General features: G+C 39.1%; 1 protein-coding gene across 2 annotated transcripts; it reads right to left on the bottom strand.

Annotated features, from left to right (window-relative positions):
• Positions 1-5,613: 5,613 nt before the first annotated feature.
• LOC113663182 (butyrophilin subfamily 2 member A2-like) lies at positions 5,614-21,673 on the bottom strand. Of its 2 annotated transcripts, XM_047816116.1 has the most exons (9): positions 21,556-21,673; positions 17,673-18,023; positions 17,238-17,516; positions 12,289-12,390; positions 11,186-11,218; positions 10,214-10,240; positions 8,939-8,965; positions 7,578-7,604; positions 5,614-6,388 (listed from the first exon to the last, which is right to left on the bottom strand). In XM_047816116.1, exons 1-9 carry the CDS (start codon positions 21,605-21,607, stop codon positions 5,841-5,843), a joined length of 1,446 nt encoding a protein of 481 aa, XP_047672072.1. In that variant the 5' UTR covers positions 21,608-21,673; the 3' UTR covers positions 5,614-5,840. The 2 variants fall into 2 exon arrangements, with proteins under 2 accessions (XP_047672072.1, XP_047672080.1); XM_047816124.1 differs by lacking the exons at positions 10,214-10,240; positions 11,186-11,218.
• Positions 21,674-22,778: the final 1,105 nt, after the last annotated feature.

Below are 22,778 nucleotides of genomic sequence, written 5' to 3'. Positions count from 1 at the left end.
AAATACAGGAGAGATGATCAGTGGTGCTGAATTTTTACCTAATTTATTTAAAACAAGGACTGAAGTATGGATAGAGTTTCTCAGTGAAAGATTGAAAAGTGAAAGAGTAGATATGAGATCTGGACTTCACATCATAAAAGGAGACCAGACCCTCATCTTAATGCACAAACACCCCCACCACCTCCAGCTTTTCTCTCAGTGTGATGAGGACAGGAGGACCAGCAAGAACCTTATACATTCCTCATCCACACAGTCCAGAACAGCCTAATAGCAGTGTCACATTAGAAACAATGTGAAACTGTCATTTGAAACAATGACAAACTGTCAGCTCAATATAACACTTAAAAATTATTTAAAATTTAAACGTAATGGTCTGCTAGTTACATGACTTATAGAATAGTTAATTATTTTATAGCTATGTACACTTTTCCTAAAATAACCATCACAGTTCACCATCAAAATCTGAGGTTTTCTTGTTGAGAGACCCAACAAAGTGCAAGAATTCCTTCTTTTCGACCAGGAGATAAAGTTCCTTCTCAATGATTGGAGTCAGTTTCTAAAAGTGTGCTGAGAAAGAGAAGGGAGATTCATTTGAGAAATCTCTTACGCATCAATATACATGCCCATGTTATGGGCATGTTATGATGAAGAAGAGTCCAATATGGATGAAAGACTATCTCGCTTGTATAAAAAAGGACAAAGGATTTAACCAGTTCATGTTAAAGTCAAAACAATGTCATTTAAATTTTTGTGCTAATTTAGAAAAAAGAGAGAAAATAGATTTTCCGTTGTTATATAAAGTAGTAAACAATGCTGTTGTGTGTTGCTATTACTTGCTGTTGAATTAATAACATTTCTTTCATACAAAGGCGGGAGTTTATTATGTTCACTAGACATGACATACGGCTAAGTATGGTGACCCATACTCAGAATTCGTTCTCTGCATTTAACCCATCCAAAGTGCACACACACAGCAGTGAACACATACTCACACCGTGAACACACACCGTGAACACACACCGGAGCATTGGGCAGCCATTTTTGTTGCGGCGCTCAGGGAGTAGTTGGGGGGGGGGGTGCCTTGCTCAAGGGCACCTCAGTCGTGGCAGGCCCGAGAATCGAACCCACAACCTTAGGGTTAGGAGTCACTACATGGTATTGTAGGTTGTTCTGATAAAAAGAAAAGAAGAGTGAAGGAGTGAGTTGAGATGAGATGAGATGAGATGAGATGAGATGAGATGAGATGAGATGAGATGAGATGAGATGAGATGAGACACCTGTATCCAGTGTAAAAGTGCTTTTCTTTAGTTGATTGCTAAGTGTACACTAAAACTGCATGGAGATGGAGCACATGTCAATCCCCTCCATGTTACCTGATATGAGCAACCTTCCAGTTAGGAAGCAAACCATTGTCATACTGCTGCACAAACTTCAAGACTCCTGAGGGTTGATAAGAATCTGGTACACATGAGTAAAAGTGAAGGTAATGAGATGAAGACTAACTGCTTTGTGATTATATGTGCAGGGCTCTCAAGATAAATGGACCTGATAAATGAAAACATAGAACTGAAGGATGGTCTTTTTTATTTCTCACATAAACTTTAATTTCCCCCTTTTTCACTACCTACATCATTACATAATGTGCAACTTATAATGGTACATTATATAAATCAAAGTGGTAAGTCCAGGTAATTAATAATTATGTAGTTATAGTTAAATATTAATAGTTCTTATGTTTTTATTTTCAGGTCTTAGAGATTTGATTCATGACTGCATTAAGATTCGCTTGCTAGCTCACATAATCCATCAGTTTAACAAATCAAACTGAATCAAAGTCAAACAGTAAAAATATTAAAAATAAAAATAGCAAATACAAACCGAATTCCAAAAAAGTTGGGAAGTTTTTTAAATTTCAATAAAAAGACTTTGAAATCACATAAGCCAAAATTGTATTTACAATGGAACAAAGAAAACATAACACGTTTAAACAGAGAAATTTGACACATTTATAAACTAAATGATATCATTTCTAATTTGATGCCTGCTACGTACAGGTCTCAAAAAGGTTTGCACAGGGACATGGTGTAGCATCAACGTCATCTGGAGGGGAGCATATGTTGCTTTTAATCTTTATATACATTTCAGCATACATAGTGCCTTACAAAACACGTAAGCTGTCCACACCATATGCACTTATGCACACCCATACTGTCAGAGATGCTGGCTTTTGAACTGAACACTGATAACACACTGGAAGGTCTCCCTTCTCTTTAGCCCGGAGGACACAGTGTCTGTGATTCCCAAAAAGAATGTTAAATTTGTACTCGTCTGACCACAGAACACTTCCACTTTGAAACAGTCTATTTTAAATGAGCCTTGGCCCACAGGACACGATGGCGCTTCTGGACCATGTTCACATATGGCCTCCTTTTTGCATGATTTTAGTTAGCAAGGTGGTTTGTGTTTACTGACAGTGGTTTCTGGAAGTACAGTATTCCTGGGTCCATTTAGTAATGTCTTTGAAACAATCATGCCGATGAGTGATGCAGTGTCGTCTGAGGGCCCGAAGGCCTCAATAAAGGCCTTTTGCTTTGTCCCTTAAGCACAAGATTTCTCCAGTTTCTCTGAATCTTTTGATGTTAATCACTGTAGATGATGAGATTTGCAAAGCCTTTGCAATCTGATGAGGGGGAACTTTGTTTTTAAAGTATTTTGCACTCTTTCACAGGTTAGAGAATCTCTAACTATCTTTAATTCTGAGAGACTCTGCCTCTCTAAGACATCCCTTTTATAGCTAATCATGTTACAGACCTAATATCAATTAACTAGTTGCTAGATGTTCTCCCAGCTGAATCTTTATAAAATTTCTTGCTTTTCAGCCATTAATTGTCTCATGCCATCTTTTTTGAGACCAGTAGCAGGCATCAAATTTGAAATGAGCTCATTTAATGGATAAAAGTGTAAAATCTTTCTTTTTGAACATTTGTTCTGTTTTCTATGTTCCATTGTGAATACAGTTATGGCTTATGTGATTTGAAAGTCTTCTTATTCAAACTTAAAAAAAATGTGCCAACTTTTTAGGAATTCGGGTTGTATAAGTTATCAGCTGACATTATATTGGTAAACTGCAGTTATAGTTTACACTCAAGAAAACCTATTTTTAAGCTGGAAAAATATTGCTTCTGCACATGAATCACATCTGAAAATTGTTATTATATCTTCAGGGCTCTCACTCATTTTGGTCTTTTGTCATGCTCTCCCGCTACACATTGTATTTCTCAGGCAGAAAAACATTTTGACTATTTATCATATACAGTGATACCTCGAGATACGAGTGCTTTGACATACGAATTTTTTGAGATACGAGCAGTGATTTTTGAGATACAAGCATCCGAGCCGCCACCGCCAAATCAAATATCCCAAAGAACCACTTGTGCTCTGTTTCCCCTGCCTCAGCTTTCCACTGCACACGACAAATGATGGCAGATAAAACGGAAGTCATTCATTTCCTATGGAGAGTCACAAAGCATGAGGTCCCGACCATCGGCGGATCCGTAATTTTCGGATCCGTTTAGAGCGTTGGATCCGTTAAAAATTTTGCACTTGTGCGACTACACCGCATCCGATATGCCGACCGGACAGGTTTTTATTAAAACAACCGGCAGATGCTAGTGAGGAAAGAGTGACAAAAAAGGCAAAAATAAGTGAAGAGAAAAGCGATGAAGAAAATTAAGCAAAATTAATGTAAAGAAAACAGAAATTGGAGCAATTAAGTTCAGTTAAGAGAATTTCAGTTAAGTTCATTAATTTTAGTGAAGTTTAGTTAAGTTCCATTTAAGTGTAAAGTAGCATTAAGAGTGTACAGTAGTGAGTAAGTGAACGAAAGTAAAAGTGTAATTCCTCCTAACTCCTCCGCCTGTTTACTGCTCCCTCAACCTCCATGCTCATCTTTCGTAAAGTAAAAACAGTTTATTTTTTAACATTCTCTTTTATTACTGTATGTTTTTATACAATATCTGTCATTGATAAATGTACATGTACTGTACATTTTTCATATTCAACACACAAACAAAACAACTGGAGTGGAATTTTGCGAGCTGGAATGGATTAATGGGATTTCAATTAATTTAAATGGGGAAAATTGCTTTGAGATACGAGCAATTTGAGATACGAGCAAGGTCACGGAATGAATTAAACTCATATCTCGAGGTATTACTGTATTTAATTTGCCGCAGTGCCCAAAATGTATGTGTCCACACCTCTGTATCTGCCTCTATGGAACCTGGCACACACACACACACACACACACACACACACACACACACACACACACACACACACACACACACACACACACACACACACACACACTCCCTAACTGCCTAAAGTTTCAATTTCAGGTGCGGGGGTGCAGAACTTATTATAATTTCAGCATATAATGAGTCTCTCTCTCTCTCTCTCTCTCTCTCTCTCTCTCTCTCTCTCTCTCTCTCTCTCTCTCATATATATATATATATATATATATATATATATATATATATATATATATATATATATATATATATATATATATATATATATATATATATATATCATGCCACTAATGTGTGTGTGTGTGTGTGTGTGTGTGACAGTCCAATGTTATTAAAACATTTCATTAACACAGAGAACACAAAGAATCCACAATTATAATAGAGTCTGTAAAAGATGAGAAATATAAAATGTTTTCCTTTTTAACAACATATTCAGTCTTCACAAGTAAAACTGGAGACCAAATGTAGATGTTTAGAACTATTGTTTAAATGATCAATCTAACAGCACACATCTGGGTAATAAGAAACACATCACATTACATTTATATATTTTCAGTATTTTTGTTTATCTAAATATTGTGTGGCCTGATACAAAAAGCACTATGATCTATGTTGTTTACTATTATTATTATTATTATTATTATTATTATTATTATTATTATTATTATTATTATTATTATTATTATTATTATTATTATTATTATTATATTGTAACAGTTCCAATTGCACTTCCTCACCACCAGAGGGAGCCAGAGCTCTAACACTTTCGTGTCACTGTGTCACTTCTGGTGCTTGTGGACATTTAAATCCTGCTCACGCTAGTTTACGTCGTGAAGTATTATATTGTCTAGTATTTTACTGCTGTACTGAGCTGTTGTTTGTTCTACTCGTGTTTAATACAGTGTTCTGTTTTCCCGGTGTCTGTTTTATCCTGTTTCTTGCTCTGGTCAGTTTGATCTCCTCAAGATGATTTTTCACAGCAGTCATAAAACGGTCACGTGCATCAACATGAAACGTCAGAACATTTCACTGACCAATCAGGTAGCACTTACACTATGAATATTAATGAAGCTCCCTCTGCTGTCCATCCTTTTAGACATTTGCTTATTAGTGCTGATAAAGAGATTTTAACCTGAGATTTTTATTTCTAAATAAAATATGAATCTGATTGTGTTTGTGTTTGATGACGTTTTAAGCAGAAACAGAGTTTTGTTTGTTTTTATCTACACAGACATCAGCAGCTGAACTTTATACATTTTATTGATCAAATTAAATTCTGCAGTAAAACTCTGAGTAAACTGTAAATGATCTTTATTTATATGTGATTTGTAATGACAAAGATCCACAATCATAATGTCTTATAATCATAACAAACAGACTTTAGGATTACAATTAAAACCAGGTATTAAAATAAACTGTACAGCATTTTAAAAGGGAAAATGTGTTTCTAAAATTTAACTAAAAAAACTAAAATGTTTCTTTTTATTCTCAACATTTAATAGATGATTATATTTGTGAGGTGAAAATTCATTCAGTCTTAAATACAGGAGAGATGATCAGTGGTGCTGAATTTTTACCCCCATTATTTGAACCGGGCCTGAAGTATGGATAGAGATTTTCAGTGAAAGACTGACCAGTGAAAGAGTAGATAAGAGATCTGGACTTTACATCATAAAAGGAGACCAGACCCTCCTCATAATCCACAAACACCCCCACAACCTCCACCTTCTCTCTCAGTGTGAGGGGGACAGAGGGACCAGCATGAGCTTCATACTGATTCTCATTCCACAGTCCCACAGTCCAGAATCCATCCTGAGGAGTCTCTATAATCCATGCTTTCCTGTTAATGGTCTCTCTCATGACTCCTAATATCCACTCAGTTTTCCCTCTGACCTGCACCTCATAATAAAATCTCCCTGAGGAGAAACTCTGCTTTCCTAGAACACAGGGATAATAATTAAACCTCTGTGGTGTATCAGCGAGATTCTGTTCTTCATCTCCACGTGTCACTTGTTTTCCATCAGCAGACAGGATGAGAGATGGATGAGCTGTATCAGGATCCAGAGTCACTTCCACTGAGAGAAACACACAGTGTGTGATATGAGTAAACAGGTAAAAATATTAAATCATCATTCAGTGAATTCAGTGAAGCTGAATTCAATCCAATCATAAAGCTAAACAGTGAAGAGGAAAGAACAGTGACTTACTCCAAGTCTGTAATTTGGACTAAAACCTTATTTAATGTCAGGACACAAAACTGTACAACAAGCTCCAGGCTCGATTGTCTTTACCTAACACTGAGTAACACGGACGATAAATTTCACTTTTCTATGTTGAAATATTAAATGTGAATTCAGTGAACACTGAAAAAATCTCGGGGGGTTTCCTCCGGGTACTCCGGTTTCCTCCCCCAGTCCAAAGACATGCATGGTAGGTTTATTGGCATCTATGGGAAAAATTGTCCGTAGTGTGTGAATGAGAGTGTGTGTGTGCCCTGCGATGGGTTGGCACTCCGTCCAGGGTGTATCCTGCCTCGATGCCCGATGACGCCTGAGATAGGCACAGGCTCCCCGTGACCCAAGGTAGTTCGGATAAAGCGGTAGAAAATGAGTGAGAGAGTTAAAAATTATCTGTGAATTATCTTGATGTCAGCGGATTCCTCCGTTGTTCCAGTTTGCGGCGGTCATTGGTGACGTCACTTACCGGTCAGCAGCCTCTGAATCCCGGCAGCGCTATTTAAGTGTTTCTGCGTGATTTTCACCAGATGATCTCTCTACAGTTACGTCGTGATCTGTGAGTTTTCTCACCGTCCTCCTGTTCTAGTTATTTATCAGTCGTGCTCTTTTTGCTGCTGCGCTTTGTTTTGGTTTTCGGCTCTGGCGCTTTTTCTGTTTGTTTTTTGGGGTTCTTTGCTATTTTTGCTCTCCCATTTTCCCCGTGGATTATTTCCCTTGTGTGGATTATTTCCTGTATATGGATAGTGACCATGGTGGATTAAAGACCAGCGCTGGTGGACTATTATTGTACTTTGGCTACCAGTTGCTACCTGCTTGTGTTATGAGGTTTGTGCTGTGACTTTGACCTGCTTATGTCTCTGTCTCTATGTTTGTTTTGCATCCTGTGTGGATTCGCACCTGAAAGCAGAGGAGCATGTGGAAGCAATGTGGTGCAACAAAAGCACTAAAAGGGGGTAGTTCTGTGCTGTATTATTACAGTAAGGATGGATTTAATCTGGGGCCTTTAACTGTAAAGAATTATTCTTACCTGTATACTTCTTCTTCTTTAATAACTCTGTGAAAACATGTAGTTTAATGACAATATAGTCCAAATAAAGTAACATTAAACAAACACAACATCATAATATATACACTAATGTACAAAAAAATACTAAAATTTTCATTTTTTATTCATTTGTTGCCTTATTTTTTTTTGTGATGCTTTCAATACTTATATTGCAGCTTCTTTCAGTTATTGTTAGTTTTGGGTGTGAAATGGAGGTGAAATGCTGCTCAGTTTGGTTAAGGTTTGGTTTTTGACTTGGCCAATATAAAACCTTCCACTTTTCCCCCTGATTAAGTCCAGTATTTTGCTGGCAGTGTGTTTTGGGTCTTTGTCTTGCTGAATGTTGAAGTTCCTTCCAATATGAATTTCTCTGTAAATTGGCAGACAGAATGTAAACATCTGAATTCATTCTGCTGTTACCATCCTGAGTTACATCATTAATAAAGATTAGTGCACCTGTTGCAGAAGCAGCCATGAAAGCCCAAGTCATGATACTATTTTTCACAGATGAACTCATATGTTTTGGATCATGAGCAGATCCTTTCTTCCATTCCATCACTTTTGTAGCTCATCTCTGTGCTTCATTGTGAATCAATCTAACAGGGCACTTTTTGGCAACAAGGAACACGTATCAGTCAAATTTCAATCATTTCTATCACTTGTAAAGACACAGGTTCAGACAAAAAGTGCCATTTTCTGAGTTGTTTAACACATCTAGCTATAAATGCCAGGAGGATGAAAATCTGAACTTGTCAGGACTCAGCCTGGACTTTGGCCATGTGTTCTTGTTTTTGTTCCCTGTCACGTGTCTGCCCCTTCCTTGTTTACTCCTCCCCGTCTCTGCACACCTGTTCCTCATGTGTCTTATCTATTTAACTGTGCCGTGTTGCCTCGAGTAGCACAGAATCCTCTGGTGTCTTTGGTTGTCGTCTGTGTCTTTGTTTCATGTTTTAGTTATTAAAACCTGTTTATTTTATGCTATCCTGCATTTGGGTCTGTTTTATTCCCACGTTGCTGACAGATCTATTGTTGCATGTTCACATGTTGATCTCAAACCAGTGTTCAGTGTAGAGCAAAATACAATGATGTGATGATGATGATGTGACGTGACATACGGCTAAGTATGGTGACCCATACTCAGAATTTGTTCTCTGCATTTAACCATCCAAAGTGCACACACACAGCAGTGAACACACACATTGTGAACACACACCCGGAGCAGTGGGTAGCCATTTATGTTGCGGCGCCCGGGGATTGACTTTACAACCCAACACATTTGGAGGGAACTGTAAATATTACACTCACAGAAAATCCTAAATTTTCACAAAATCAGGTGTAATTACCGTATTCCACACTCAGTCTCTGCAGTTCTGAAAAGAGAAAAATATTAATACTAGAGATCTACTTAGAAACTTGATAGATACTGTTTAATACATTATTTTCTTCTATTCAAAAAGTGTGTGTGTAGAAACCAGATTTAATTAGTTGATCTGATTTGTTTCTTTCTTTCAGTTTTGACAAAGAAATTTGACACTGCTTTATAAAATATTTATGCTATGCTTATGAATGTTTTTTAAAAGCACTATGCAGATGACCTTAAAATGACATTACCCTTTCCTCTAGTGCAGGGCTCTTCAATCTTACCCACAAAGTGTTGATGTGGCTGCAGGCTTTCAGACACAACTGACTCCACATTAATCAGCTCATATCCAGTCTCAGATATCAAGCAATGCCTCTTATTTGTCCGCTTTAAAAGACTGCAGCCACACCAGACCTTTGTGTATAAGATTGAAGACTCCTGCTCTAGTGGATCATCTGCCATTACAATGGCTGTAGATTACGGAATGTAATTTTAGTAGTAGTCAATCTCAGTCATTTATTTACTTCTGACCACACACATACACACACACACCCAATCTGTTAAACCCGTTTTAAACACATTTTGTGTGAAACCTACATCACTACAGCAGCCTAAACAACCTAACATACTTCCCAGATACCTTTGTGATTACATTTATTTAGTGTGAACACATAACTGAAGACACCTCTCACTATTTAACACATTTTAATTATCTTTCTGTTGGAGGTTGGAGTCTGTTGATCATTTCATAGATGCTCTATCTATAATTTTTTCAATCAATATGTTCTGAAAAGGACAAAAAAATCTCTCAACTGTGTTCTCCTTCCTCATTTCTGAAGATAAAACAGATTTGATTAAACACATTCATTTAAAGAAATTTGTTTGAAACCACATAAACAAATGTATAAAATGCTAGCTCACATACTTCATCATTTTAATCAAAATAATTAAAAATATTAAATGTAAGGTATCAACTAAAATTATAGTAGTAAACTGTGGTCAATGTTTACACTCAACAAAACCTATTTTTATGGAGGAAAATTATTGATGCTGCCTATGATGTACATGTAGCTCAGCAGTCTAGGTAAAGGTGTAGCTCATTCACCATCAGATTTCTTATAACCACAGTCACTCCTGGTGAAGTCTCAGCATTAAAAGCAGCAGTATAACATGCAGTGCTGATGACAGAAACTCATGATCTCAACTCACAGTGTTTCAGACACTGTATAAAATAGTTAAGAAGTTCAGGTATAATTACCAGCTTCCAGCCTCTGTATCTGCCTCTCTGAAAACAGACAATATTAAAATGTTAATATTACACTTATTAGTCAGATATAGTTGAAGAGCTGACAGCAGAAATGTTGTGTCTAAGACATTGTGCTCACCTACATGTAATATTATTCTACAAAATAATGTAATCCACTAACTTGCATACAAGGGAAGTATTTGCCCCCTTACTGAGTCCTTTGTTTTTGCACGTCACATATAACAGATTCATATGTTCGAACAAAATTTAATTTGACAAACAAATATGAGTACATATATTATTTTAAAGATAATTGATGATCCAAAAATGATCCAAAACCAACTGCTCCTGTAGGAACAACCTCATAAAAGTGAATATATGTATTATTACTTAATGACATTAAAATCATTCATTAGTCTGACATGTGTGCTTCATAGATAAAAATCTGTATTAGACTAGAGCTCCATTAAAATGTGTACAAATGTACTGACCATTCAGTTCCATGATCTTGTAAGAAGTAGATATCATTAATAACCCTCACAGAAGGCAGATGAACACAATTTTGCCCTATACTGTGGTATATATCTAATATAGAGCATTCTTATTGATTTTATGAAGCCCATATGACTGCCAGACAAATCATGTTAATGATCTAAAACTAAAGTGTTAATAAAATTTATATTCATTACATTCTATATTCTCCAAGTGTCAAAATTTTCTGCTTGCAAAAACTCATATTTCAGATCCATCAACTATAACTTATAATAATTTCAGTAAACAGTTAACACTGTCTTAAACCCGTTTCAAACACTTTTTGTGTGAAATCTACATCACTACAGCAGCCTAAACAACCTCACAAACTTCCCAGATACCTTTGTGTACTTTTATTTAGTGTGAACACATAACTGAAGACACCTTTCACTATTTAACTTGCTCAGTTACATCATGGGTATGATCTTAAAAGCACAAAAAATTATCTCTCACCTTTTAGAGAGATAATAGTCTGCTTCTGCATCTCTGTGGATAAAAAAAGATTTGATGAAACAATTTTTGCTTTGAAATATTTTGTGGAAAATCTATATATAAATGAATCAAAAATGATTATGCACTGAAACATTGACAACACAAAATATTGCAGATTACACAAGTGACTGACAGATTGGTGGCTGTGTTGTGGTTAAGCTATAAAATGTATAGAGTGTGACACAGTAAATTAGTAGATGTTAGAAAAAATATCAAAATATTAATAAAAGAATTATTAAATTAAAGAAGTCCCTCAATGTGTTTTTATTTTTTTAATTAGATATTTTTTACGAGTAGATTTGATCTGTTCCTCTGCTCTGTTTAGAAGTGATTTATTTTTAGCAGCATTTACTTGTGCCTACACTATCATCATTTTATGTCCTCTTATGTCCTCTACTGGACATCTGGCATTACAATGTTTATCGATTGTGGATTGTAATTTTCTGCTAATATAATGGGAATAAAAAGTCTATACACCCCAGTTAAAATGACAGATTTGTGATGTGATGTAAAAAGATAAACTAAAATAAACCATTAAGAGAGTAATCAGTACTTATATATTCACATCATATATTCCTGCAGCTCCTCTAATGTTGCTGCATGTCTCTTAGCAGCCTCCTTGGTAAGCTTTTGTGTCTTGACTATTTACACATTTCTGGAGGGAAATCCTGTTCTTAGTGATATGAAAAAATCCAGCTGATCTTTAATTAATCAGAATAATTTAATTGATGACAGCTTTATGATAATTACTTTTTAAAAGGAGATTGAAGGTGATTGGTTTATTCTGAAGATAGCCAAATACCCAAATATAAAACATATGCAAACTGGTTCTTGTAACTTAAATTATTATTATGTATTTAAGTTTTACTATTTGTTTTTTCTTAATTTTTAAACTTTTACAATTTCACAATGAGGATAAAAGTCTTTTTATATCCATTGTAAATTTATGGACAGTGTAAAAAGTTCTATTGCAATTAATTATGTTAAGTCTTAAATGGCTGTTTTATAATCTGCAGTATAACTTAATGTTGTGGTGTTATTAAATAAAGTTAATTTAATTTTACCTTTCTTGTGACAAACAACTGCAGTTATGATCAATCCAACAGCAATAAGACATGCTGAAACTGAAATCCCAACAATCCACTTCCAAGCACCAAAGACTTTACCTAAAATAAACCACATTTAACACATAACATATTTTAAACCATTCAATTAATTTATAGGTACATTGTGTATTTGTAACGAAGCGGAGTCGTATGGATCCATTTGCAGCTTATTTATTAATATCGACAGAACAGACAGGCAGGGTCATGCACGGCAAACACAATATCAGAGAAATGGCAAAATCGAAATCGAGGGCAGCCAGCAAACAATAAGAGAGACAGGTAACAGAAACAAAGTCAAAACAATCGGAACAAACAATCAGAAAAACGCTCAGAATGACTGCGGAAGCAAGTTGAGACTTCGCAATGGGATCAAGTTTGTTTCCTTATTTAAGGGGACCGGGAGCGCTTAGTATTCCGGAGACGATTCTCTCCATTGTGGGTGCGGAGGTGAGGCAGGTTTGCTGATCATGACAGAGCCCCCTCCCTGCGAGTGGCTCCCGACGCGAGGACGTGTGCGACATTGAGGTCTTCCACGGGCCTGTCCGGGTGTCGTAGGTGGAAGTCCGCGGTGAGTGAAGGGTCCAGGATGTCCCCTGCCTTGACCCAGGAGTGCTCTTCCAGGCTGTACCCCACCCAGTCAGCTAGGTATTCCAGGCGGCCCCATCGGCGCCTGGAGTCCAGCAATTCGTGGACCTGGTATGCCTCTCCCCCGTCGACCAAGAGGGGTGCTGGTGGTTCAGCTGAGGTTTCTGGGTCTCTCGGTGGTCCCTCCGAGGGTTTCAGCAGCGAGGCGTGAAAGGTGGGAGATACGCGGTATGACGGGGGCAGTGCCAGGCGGTAGGAGACCGGATTAATCCGTCTGATGATTTGGAATGGACCCCCAAACCGTGGGCTGAGCTTACAACAGGGCAGCCGGAGGCGGAGGTCGCGGGTGGATAGCCAGACCCACTGTCTGGGTTGGTAGTCGGGGTGCTCACGGCGGCGTCTGTCGGCCTGTGTTTTTTGCCTGCGAATGGCTCGCTGTAGCTGCCGGTGTGCCGCGCTCCATGTGTCCCCGCTGCGACGAAAACACTCGTCAATGGCCGGTAAGTCAGAGGGTGTGTCGGACCAGGGGAACAAAGGAGGCTGAAATCCCAGTACGCACTGGAACGGGGTTAGGCCTGTGGCGGGTTTGTGGAGAGAATTCTGAGCATACTCAGCCCACATCAAGTATGTGCTCCAGTCAGTCTGGTTATTGTGGCAGTAAGAGTGTAGAAACCAGACGAGGTCTTGGTTCAGCCGTTCCGTCTGTCCGTTGGCTTGCGGTGGTACCCTGAGGTGAGACTGATGTTCACGTTGAGCTGTTTGAAGAATGCCGCCCAGACTCGTGAGGTGAACTGGGGGCCGCGGTCGGACACGATATCCTCGGGCAGGCCATAGTACCGGAAGACAAAGTTGCACAATGTCTCCGCGGTCCCGAAGGCTGTGGGCAGTTTCGGCATGGGGATCAGACAGCAGGCTTTGGAGAACCGGTCAATCACGGTGAGGATAACCGTGTGGTTGTTGGAACGGGGAAGGTCGGTGACAAAATTCATTGCAATGTGGGACCAGGGGCATTGAGGCTTGGGCAGGGGAAGCAGTAAGCCCACGGGGAGCTGATGAGAGGGCTTAGAGGTATTGCAGATCGTACAGGCTCGGACGAATTCGCGCACGTCTGTGGCTAGAGTCGGCCACCAAAACTGGTTCTGAGCCAGGTGTATTGTGCCTGTGACGCCGGGATGGCCGGCGCTGGGGTTGGAATGTAGGAGCTCCAGGAGGTTTGTGCGCCAGTTCTCGGGCACATAGGTCCGGGATGGAGAGCAGTTGGCAGGTGGTGGTGTGTGGGCGTTGGCCTGGGTTATTTCAGTCATGATGTCCCACTGGATGGGCGCGAGGATGTGGGCTTCGGAGATGATGGGCTCGGGGCTTGCGTCTGGGCCGGGTTCACAGAACATGCGGGACAGAGCATCGGCCTTGATATTCTTGGTCCCTGGCCTGTAGGTCACCGTGAATCGGAACCTCGTGAAGAACATGGCCCACCTCGATTGACGGGGATTCAGGCGTTTGGCGGCGCGAAGGTATTCCAAGTTCTGGTGGTCGGTGAGCACGGTGAACGGGTGTACCGCGCCCTCTAGCCAGTGCCGCCACTCCTCGAATGCTACCTTCATGGCTAGCAGCTCTCGGTCCCCCACGTCGTAGTTGCGTTCCGTCGGAGATAGCTTGCGTGAAAAGTATGCACACGGAAACATCTTGTTGGCCGGGCCCTGGCGTTGAGACAGTACGGCCCCCACCCCCTTATTAGAGGCGTCCACCTCTACTATGAACAGCCGGTCTGGATCCGGATGGTGGAGGATGGGAGCTGAGGTGAAGCTCACTTTCAAGCGCCGGAATGCCGTTATAGCTTCAAGGCACCAGGTAAGCCGAGTGGAGGCTTTTTTGGTCATGGAGGTGAGCGGGGCCGCAATCGTGCTGAAACCACGAAACGCATTTTTCGGCCTTGGCGTACAGACGGTGTTGGATGAGGCGTTTAAGGACTGCCCGCACGTGCCAGATGTGTTCCTCCATGGTTTCTGAATATATAAGGATGTCGTCGATGTATACGACCACCCAGCGGTCCAGCATGTCGCGGAACACGTCATTAATGAATGACTGGAACACAGTGGGACTGTTCGAAAGGCCGAACGGCATGACTAAATATTCATAATGGCCTGATTGGGTCGAAAAGGCGGAAGAGGATACCGGAACTTGACTGTCATGTCGTTCAGCGCCCGGTAGTCAATGCATGGGCGGAGGCCTCCATCTTTTTTCTTCACGAAGAAGAACCCGGAGGATGCCGGGGAGACGGAGGGTCGGATGAAGCCCTTCTGGAGCTCCTCCTCGATGTAAGCTTTCATGGCTGCCGTCTCTGGCTGCGACAGCGAAAAGATTCTCCCTCTGGGCGGAGTGGATCCAGGCAGAAGCTCTATGGCGCAGTCACACGGTGCGGTGGCAGTTCGGTGGCCCGAGTTTTGCTGAAGGCTTCCGTCAGGTCTTGGTACTCCGCTGGGAGTTTAGAGGTGGTGGAGGTGGAGCATACGGAAAGCGTGGTGCTGGGTCGTGGGGTTTCCGTAGGGAGTGGCTGGTGTCGGTGGCATGCTTCGCCTCAGCTTGATATGTGCAGGTCTCTCCAAGAGATGACGAGGTTGTGAAGTTGGAGCCAGGGGAAGCCTAGGATGAGGGTGTGACGCGGGGAGAGGATGATGGGGAAAGGCAGGTATTCTTGGTGGTGAGCGGCCTGCTGTCTACCGCCTCCACTGCCAAAGGAAAAGCACACGGGGTTACCGGCACGTCATAAGCTTGCACAAACTCCCTTGACATGAAATTACCCGTGGCGCCGGAATCGATTAGCGCGGACAGATTAATCATTTTCCCCTGTATTTCAACTTGTACTTGCACCACCGCGCAGTTTGAAGATTGAGGAATGAGCGGGTCAGAACTCACCGATGTGTTCCGTCTGCCGGGTGGCTTGTTGGGGCAGGCGGCCAGTCTGTGTCTGGCTTCTCCGCAATAGAGGCAGAGTTGGAAGCAGAAGCGTCTTGCTTTCTCCTCAGGTGTGAGGTGCGTGGCGTCGAGCTGCATGGACGTGTCTGCATCAAATTGTCAATGCGGATGGACAGGTCAATGAACTCCGTCAAATCTCTCCCTTCATCACGGCAGGCGAGCTCGGCTTGTAGATCCGGATGCAGCCCTTTGCGGTAGATCACCTTCAGGGGTCGCTCCTCCCAACCTGTCTCGGCGGCGAGCGTACGGAATGTCAGCGCGTACTCAGTGGCGGGACGATCGCCCTGAGATACGGCCAACAAACGCCCCTCTGTGCTTTCGCCCGTGGCGGAGTGCTCGAAGACAGCGCGGAATTGGGAGAGGAAGTTTTCACGCTTTCCCGGTGAGGAGCGTGCATACAAACGCTACGCGGCTACCGGCGGTCGGATACTGGCACTGCATTAAGAAACCTCTGCATTTTCCAGGACCTCCGTTAAACTTTTCCGGAAACGCGAGCCGCGAGCTGGTGACAGCTGGAGTCGCAATTGGATCGGCCGGCGGAAGGGGCGCCAGTGCCGGTGGTGTCCGGCAAGCTGCTGGGCTTGAGCGGAGAGCTGGGTGCCAAGCTGAGAGACGGCTGCTGGATCGCTCGGTGGCAAAGTCTTCTGTAACGAAGCGGAGTCGTATGGATCCATTTGCAGCGTATTTATTAATATCGACAGAACAGACAGGCAGGGTCAAGCACGGCAAACACAATATCAGAGAAATGGCAAAATCGAAATCGAGGGACAGGCAGAAGGTCAGGGCAGGCAGCAAACAATCAGAGAGACAGGTAACAGAAACAAAGTCAAAACAATCGGAAAAACAATTGTTGTGTTCTCATTACATTGCTAATTAATAGATGTACACTAGATGGAGCTAGTGTGTGATAGCTAGAGGGGTAGCAGGAGAGAAGAAGTGAAGTTGCACATGTTGTTAATGTTCAGTAAAAGCAACCTGTTTGGTACTCGGTGTATGGCCTTATTATTTCACGCGAATACCCAACAACAATCAGAAAAACGCTCAGAATTTTTCTGGTTGAGCGGGGTGTATTGGGAAGTGTAGTCCGGGAGCGCTTAGTATTCCGGAAACGATTCTCTCCGTTGTGGGTGCGGAGGTGAGGCAGGTGTGCTGATCATGACAGTATTATTACACACAACAGTGCTGCAGTTATTGTTAATAGTTAATATAAAAATAACATGTAAGTTCAGGTGTGTAAATGGTGTTCATCAAGTTCATGTGTCATTATTTATTACCTTAATCTGTAATGATTACAGTAGAATGTAACAATCTAACTTGAGTATAAAAGTTTTATATTCACAGACACTTACTATTGATGATAATGTCTGTCTCCATCATGTGATGTTTTTGCTGGAGTCTGCAGTAAAACCTGTTAGAGTCGCTATAATCATAAACAGTGATGCGGCTTTTCACACTGAAGCCCTCAGTGTCTCTGTGTATCTGTGTATCTTCAGCAGTCAGATTGTCTCCTTCTCTGTCCAGCCACAGAACATAAGGTTCAGGGTTCCAGCCTCTGGACTCACACACTAGATTAATCCCTCCTGAGTTATCAAAACTCTCCATCATTATCACTGGGTGGCTTCCCTGAGCTACAGTCAATAAAGGCAAAAAATAATATTAGATTTTAATGATGCAAACAGACAGTATTAAACATCAACTAGAAAAGAAAACATCAGTAACAATAAAACATAAAATTTAGTTTTTCTGAAATTTTGTGAAACCTTCATCACAGAAATTGATCTTACCCTCTACAATGACCTTCACAGTGATGTCATCATACAAGGATTTGTCCTCAACAAGACACTTATATTCTCCTTCATCAGAGACTCTGAGATCTGAGAGTTTGAGTGAAGTGTTGCCTTTCTGTAGCTCCTCTTTATACAGTGATGTTCTTCCTGTATAGGACTGAGCCTGACCTTCATTTTTGTCTTCATGATCCCTATAGAGATGCACTAATGAGTCCTTTACATCGAGTTTGAACCACTCCACTGTCATGTCCACAGCACTGGTGTTGGGTTTGATAAAACAGGGCAGAACCAGATCTTCACCAGCTACAGCAACAAGAGGAGCTTCTGGACCAATAACCTGTAAACTCTCTGTATTGTGGTGAAAAAAAGAGCAAATACAATATATCACTATATTCTGTGCATGTAACATGACTGACTTTATTTAATTGTATACATTGTTTTTACATATTTTTACAGAAAAACACTGTCACAAAAAATCTATAGTATTTATTTATTACAAAAAACATTTAAGGTCACATTAAAGAAATACAGGTAATTTATGGCAAACATTAAAGTTAAATACATGTTAGTAGTTTCCAACAGTCACTTATCAGAGTCACACTGTTCTGGAGGATGAATGATGTTCTGATGTAAAATAGATATAAATCAACAAATTAATTTAGAAAAAAACATTTGTTTACAAAAGTTTACAACTAATCATAATTCAAATTAAACATGTGAATGGGGAAAATGTGACTCTGTAACTTGAACTATTACATCACATGGTGCCACATGGGATAAAAAAAGGACATAGGAAGAGGAAATAGAGGTTGTAGGGTACCCTGTATTTATATTACTTTAATATTATGAATTTGCATTACGAACAACTTACATGAACACAGTATGACTAAGACTGATAATACTAAATTAAACTGTTAGAACTGAAGTAAAATAAATAAAATGCTCTGCAAAGTAGTTATGCTGTCTTCAGGTGCTATAGGAATTATTGTAAGTAAGAATTTCCCCACTAGGAAGTGTATTGTCTGTTTACACTGTCTCAGGTCTTGCACTGTTTTTGTCTTGCACTGTTTGAACAAGGTTGCACACATGCACTTTATATGAACAGGTTAATCTTACTTAAACTATTTTATTGTTAGTGGTGGATGTTTTAGTCATATTTATTTATGTATATAAGCAAGAAAATTCCTTTATCGTTAGCAAGATACCTAAATAATCTGTGCTTTGTTGTTAAATATAAAATTTATAAAAGAGAAGAAAATATGTATGAATAAACCTGGCGTTGTGCAGGTTTCATGTTCTTTACAACAACAAAGCATTTACACATGATGCTTATATTATCACTTCAGAAATGGGATGTATAATAATTATACAGGTATACTACTTGAAGGCAACTTGATATCACATGTTCTTTTAAAACATTTCCATTTCCTTATCAACAACGTATTCTGTGTTTTCAGTTTATTGCAGTGGTTCTGATGTTTTCTCAGATTGCAGAGTGTTTCTACATGCAGTCGGTGTGGCTTGAAGTTTGTTAATGTGTGCAGTATCTGGAAGAATTTTGTGGACAATATTAAAAAGGAATGGCAAATAATATTTGCAATGGCGTTTCCTACTTGTCTTTGTAAAAACAGCCACATAATTCAATATTCAGAATATGTGCAGTTTTTATTTACTCTTTAGCTCTGTGTGTTTTATTAATTTCATAAAGAAGTTATATAATGATATCAATAGCTCTGTAGCTCTGGGTTATTGAACCTGTCCAAGATTTCTAATTAAAAGAGGAATTTGTAAAGATTGTGGTAGCTCACCTCTATTATTTATAATGGTTGCAGAACTGCTATCCCATACTAATAAAAAATTCAGGTTTAATGTTGAATCTGAAAGTGAAAAAGTGACGTGACATATGGCTAAGTATGGTGACCCATAGTCAGAATTCGTTCTCTGCATTTGATCCATCCAAAGTGCACACACACAGCAGTGAACACACACACACCGTGAACACACACCCGGAGCAGTCATATGTGAGATGTAAACTCTACATAACTGCTCACTAAAGTCTTTATACAACATTCAAATTAAGAAGGAAGTAAAGTATTTGGGAATCATTATATCTAAAAATATATAACGGATAAAAATACATGGATAATATAGATAAATGTAAATAAATTTTAACAGATGGCTGCAGAGACATCTTACAATTTTTGGGAGGATCGTTCTGTCTAAGATGGATATTTTATCCAGGATCATTTACCCAGACTTCTCCTTACCATAAAAAGGTATGAAAAAATTAATAAATAGAGTAAATTTTAAATTAATATGGAAGAATAAGTGTCAAAACATTACAAAAGAGGATCTGATTTAAAACATGGAGATGGGGAATAAATGCAATTGATTTCAACATGATAAATGTTGTTTAAAATTAAAATGGTTAAAGTCCTTTCTCCAAAATAATCATTATTTTTGGTATTGTGATGGACATTTTTACTAAGAAGCTGTTTGTGAAGTTCTGACCTTCTGTGTGCAGGACCAGATGTTGGTAGTGACTAGAAATTGTTATTACCAGAGATTGTTTGTATAAAATATTAGAGGGTCAGAATGAGCTGGAGACGAGTTGGCTCATAAACAACTCTATGCAGACCTCGGTAAGGGTAAGATTCTCCTGATCAGGAGACAATCAGTCGTTGTACATCTAGCCAATGATTGAGGAAGTTTTCCTTCCTTTTTCTCTGTTTGAATCATGTCTATAAAATCACAGTATAATGAATGATCAGAGCCCTTCCTCTCTCATGCTACATGAGGAGCGTTGGGTTCTGTTTCACAACAGAACAAATAAATTGTGAACCTTTTTACTCTTGCCCGTGCCTAGCAGTGTGCTATTTTCTTAAAACAGTATATTGTCTGTCGGTAACTAATGGTTAAAGATAAAGTACTCTGAGGTTTTCCCATTACTTTTGTGATAGAAAATATACAAATCGAGTTGTATTAAATCTTTTACAAGCAGTTTACCCAAACCCTATTATAATGTATTCATCTACTCCTCTTCCTACAAAGGCTTAGAAAGTTAACTTAAATGAGATTTATCCCAGAAACAAGTTTTTAGACTAAAATTCAATCTTGAGGTGAATAATTGTGTATTAATATATTATAAATTGTGTAAAATTGTGAAACTAATATTGAAAGTTTAGACTTTTCTTTCTGTGTGCATTTGTACAACCCATTTCAGAGAGATATAGAGAACTGGTTACAATGCAGAGAGATTATACTTCCACCCCTTACAGTGCAGCTAATCAGGTTTTTATTGGAGAACAAACATTTAGATTTTGTTGAGAACTTTTCTGTTATTAAATACAGACAGAAAGCCTTTTATTCACTTCTCTGATTTTGGTGAAAACAACATTATTATTGTTGCTATTTGTTAAGACCACAAACTCACTTAACCTAACTAAAATTATATGTCTTTACAGTAAGAGGTAATCGGTAGAGAAATAATTCACACGTGTTCTGTCCTGTTCACTGACCACGAGTTGCTTGACCGTGAATGACGTCACATAATACTAAACCCCCTCCCCCCAAGGTGCAGATGTTGGAAATTCAAATGCAAAGGGAATTGCGATCACATTTAAGTTTTGTTAGGTTCTGTACGTGACAGAGGAAGTTAAATAGCAAATGGTGAATTTCTATTGAGATTAAAATATCTCAGGGTTGTAACTTGAAAGACATGAAATTCAACTACAGATGAACTTTGTTTTTCTATTTAAAATGTGACATACATTGTGCCTTCAAGTAAACGGTATCATTTTTAATATTGTCACTCCATACACACACACACACACACACACACACACACACACACACACACACACACACTGAGATTTCATACCTGATTGAGATGTGATAAAGCTGACAAGAATAAGAGTCACACACCAAAGCATTTTCCCTGAAGAGAAAGTGTATCGTAAGACGACGCTAGAAGCTTCTTTGTCGGAGTCAACACTTTGATTTTCATTTTGTATCATGTGATATCTTTTCAGAAGCTTCCTCTCTGTCTCTTCCTGTAACTTTGATGCACATTGAATTGGTTCAAATGTATTTCTTTAAACATGATTAAAAATTAAGCCCAAAGGTTTAAAAGTGGTTGAAAAAATCTGTTTATAAAACTTTGTTATGGTTCAGTAAAGAGGAGCTTAATGTGACTTATGGCTGATGGATGGCTTATTGATGATATTAAGCAGACATTGTGTAATTGTTCATAGCTGTAAATAATATCAAATATACCTATAATTATGGGGAATTTATTTTTATTGTTTTCCATCTGTAACAGATCGTTTATTATTTACATGATAAGTGATTATGATATTGTGCTATGTCGGTTGTTTAAACTTTTCTGTTTTAAGCATCTGATATTGATTTCCTAGTGAATTATCATAAAAACTCTAATATTTAATATTTAGACCAAAATGTAACTTTATAGTCACAACCATAAACACTATGGAGTGAGCTCCAGTGGTACAGGAAATTAGCAAAAAGTAATGGCAAGATGAATGCAGCATGTTATCAGAAAATACTAGACAGTTTGCATTCTACAGCAAGACAGCTGTGCAAGGAAAGCTCTCGGATGTTCCAAAATGACAATAATTGAAATCGTGAGGCAGGATTGACAGGTGAAAAAGGTGAAGGTTTTGGAGCCCATTACTGTCTCCTGACATCAATATCATTGAGCCAATTTAGGGAGATCTCAGTTGTGTAGTTTGTGCAAAGCAGCCTAAAAAAATTACAAGAACGAGACATTTTGCCAAGAAGAATGGGCAGCTATACAAACTGAGAGAATTAAACACTTAATGCACAATTATTCCAAAACACTGCATGCCATCATTTACATTTACATTTACATTTACAGCATTTGGCAGACGCCCTTATCCAGAGCGACGTACATAAGTGCTTAAATCTCTAACACTGAATACATTAATGCTGGTTCACTAGGTTACATACTTAAGATACCATGAGTTTAAAACATTTGTTCAAAGTTACAATGAAAAAGTGTCAAAGGTTTTTTTTTTTTTTTTTTTTGTTTTTTTTTAAATGCAAAAGATAAGGAAAAAAGTG

Source organism: Tachysurus fulvidraco, chromosome 1, assembly GCF_022655615.1.
Source record: "Tachysurus fulvidraco isolate hzauxx_2018 chromosome 1, HZAU_PFXX_2.0, whole genome shotgun sequence".
NCBI lineage: Eukaryota > Metazoa > Chordata > Actinopteri > Siluriformes > Bagridae > Tachysurus > Tachysurus fulvidraco.
The sequence above is the reverse complement of the archived record's forward strand: the minus strand, read 5'-3'. Positions and strand labels throughout refer to the sequence as shown.

Coding starts and splice junctions, on each gene's coding strand:
- LOC113663182 (XM_047816116.1), bottom strand. CDS start 21,607: ATGCTTTGGTGTGTGACTCTTATTCTTGTCAGCTTTATCACATCTCAA. Junction 11,219..12,288: donor AGTTGTTTGTCACAAGAAAG/GTAAAATTAAAT, acceptor TTTTATCCACAG/AGATGCAGAAGCAGACTATT. Junction 6,389..7,577: donor AAAGAAGAAGAAGTATACAG/GTAAGAATAATT, acceptor TGTTTCTCTCAG/TGGAAGTGACTCTGGATCCT.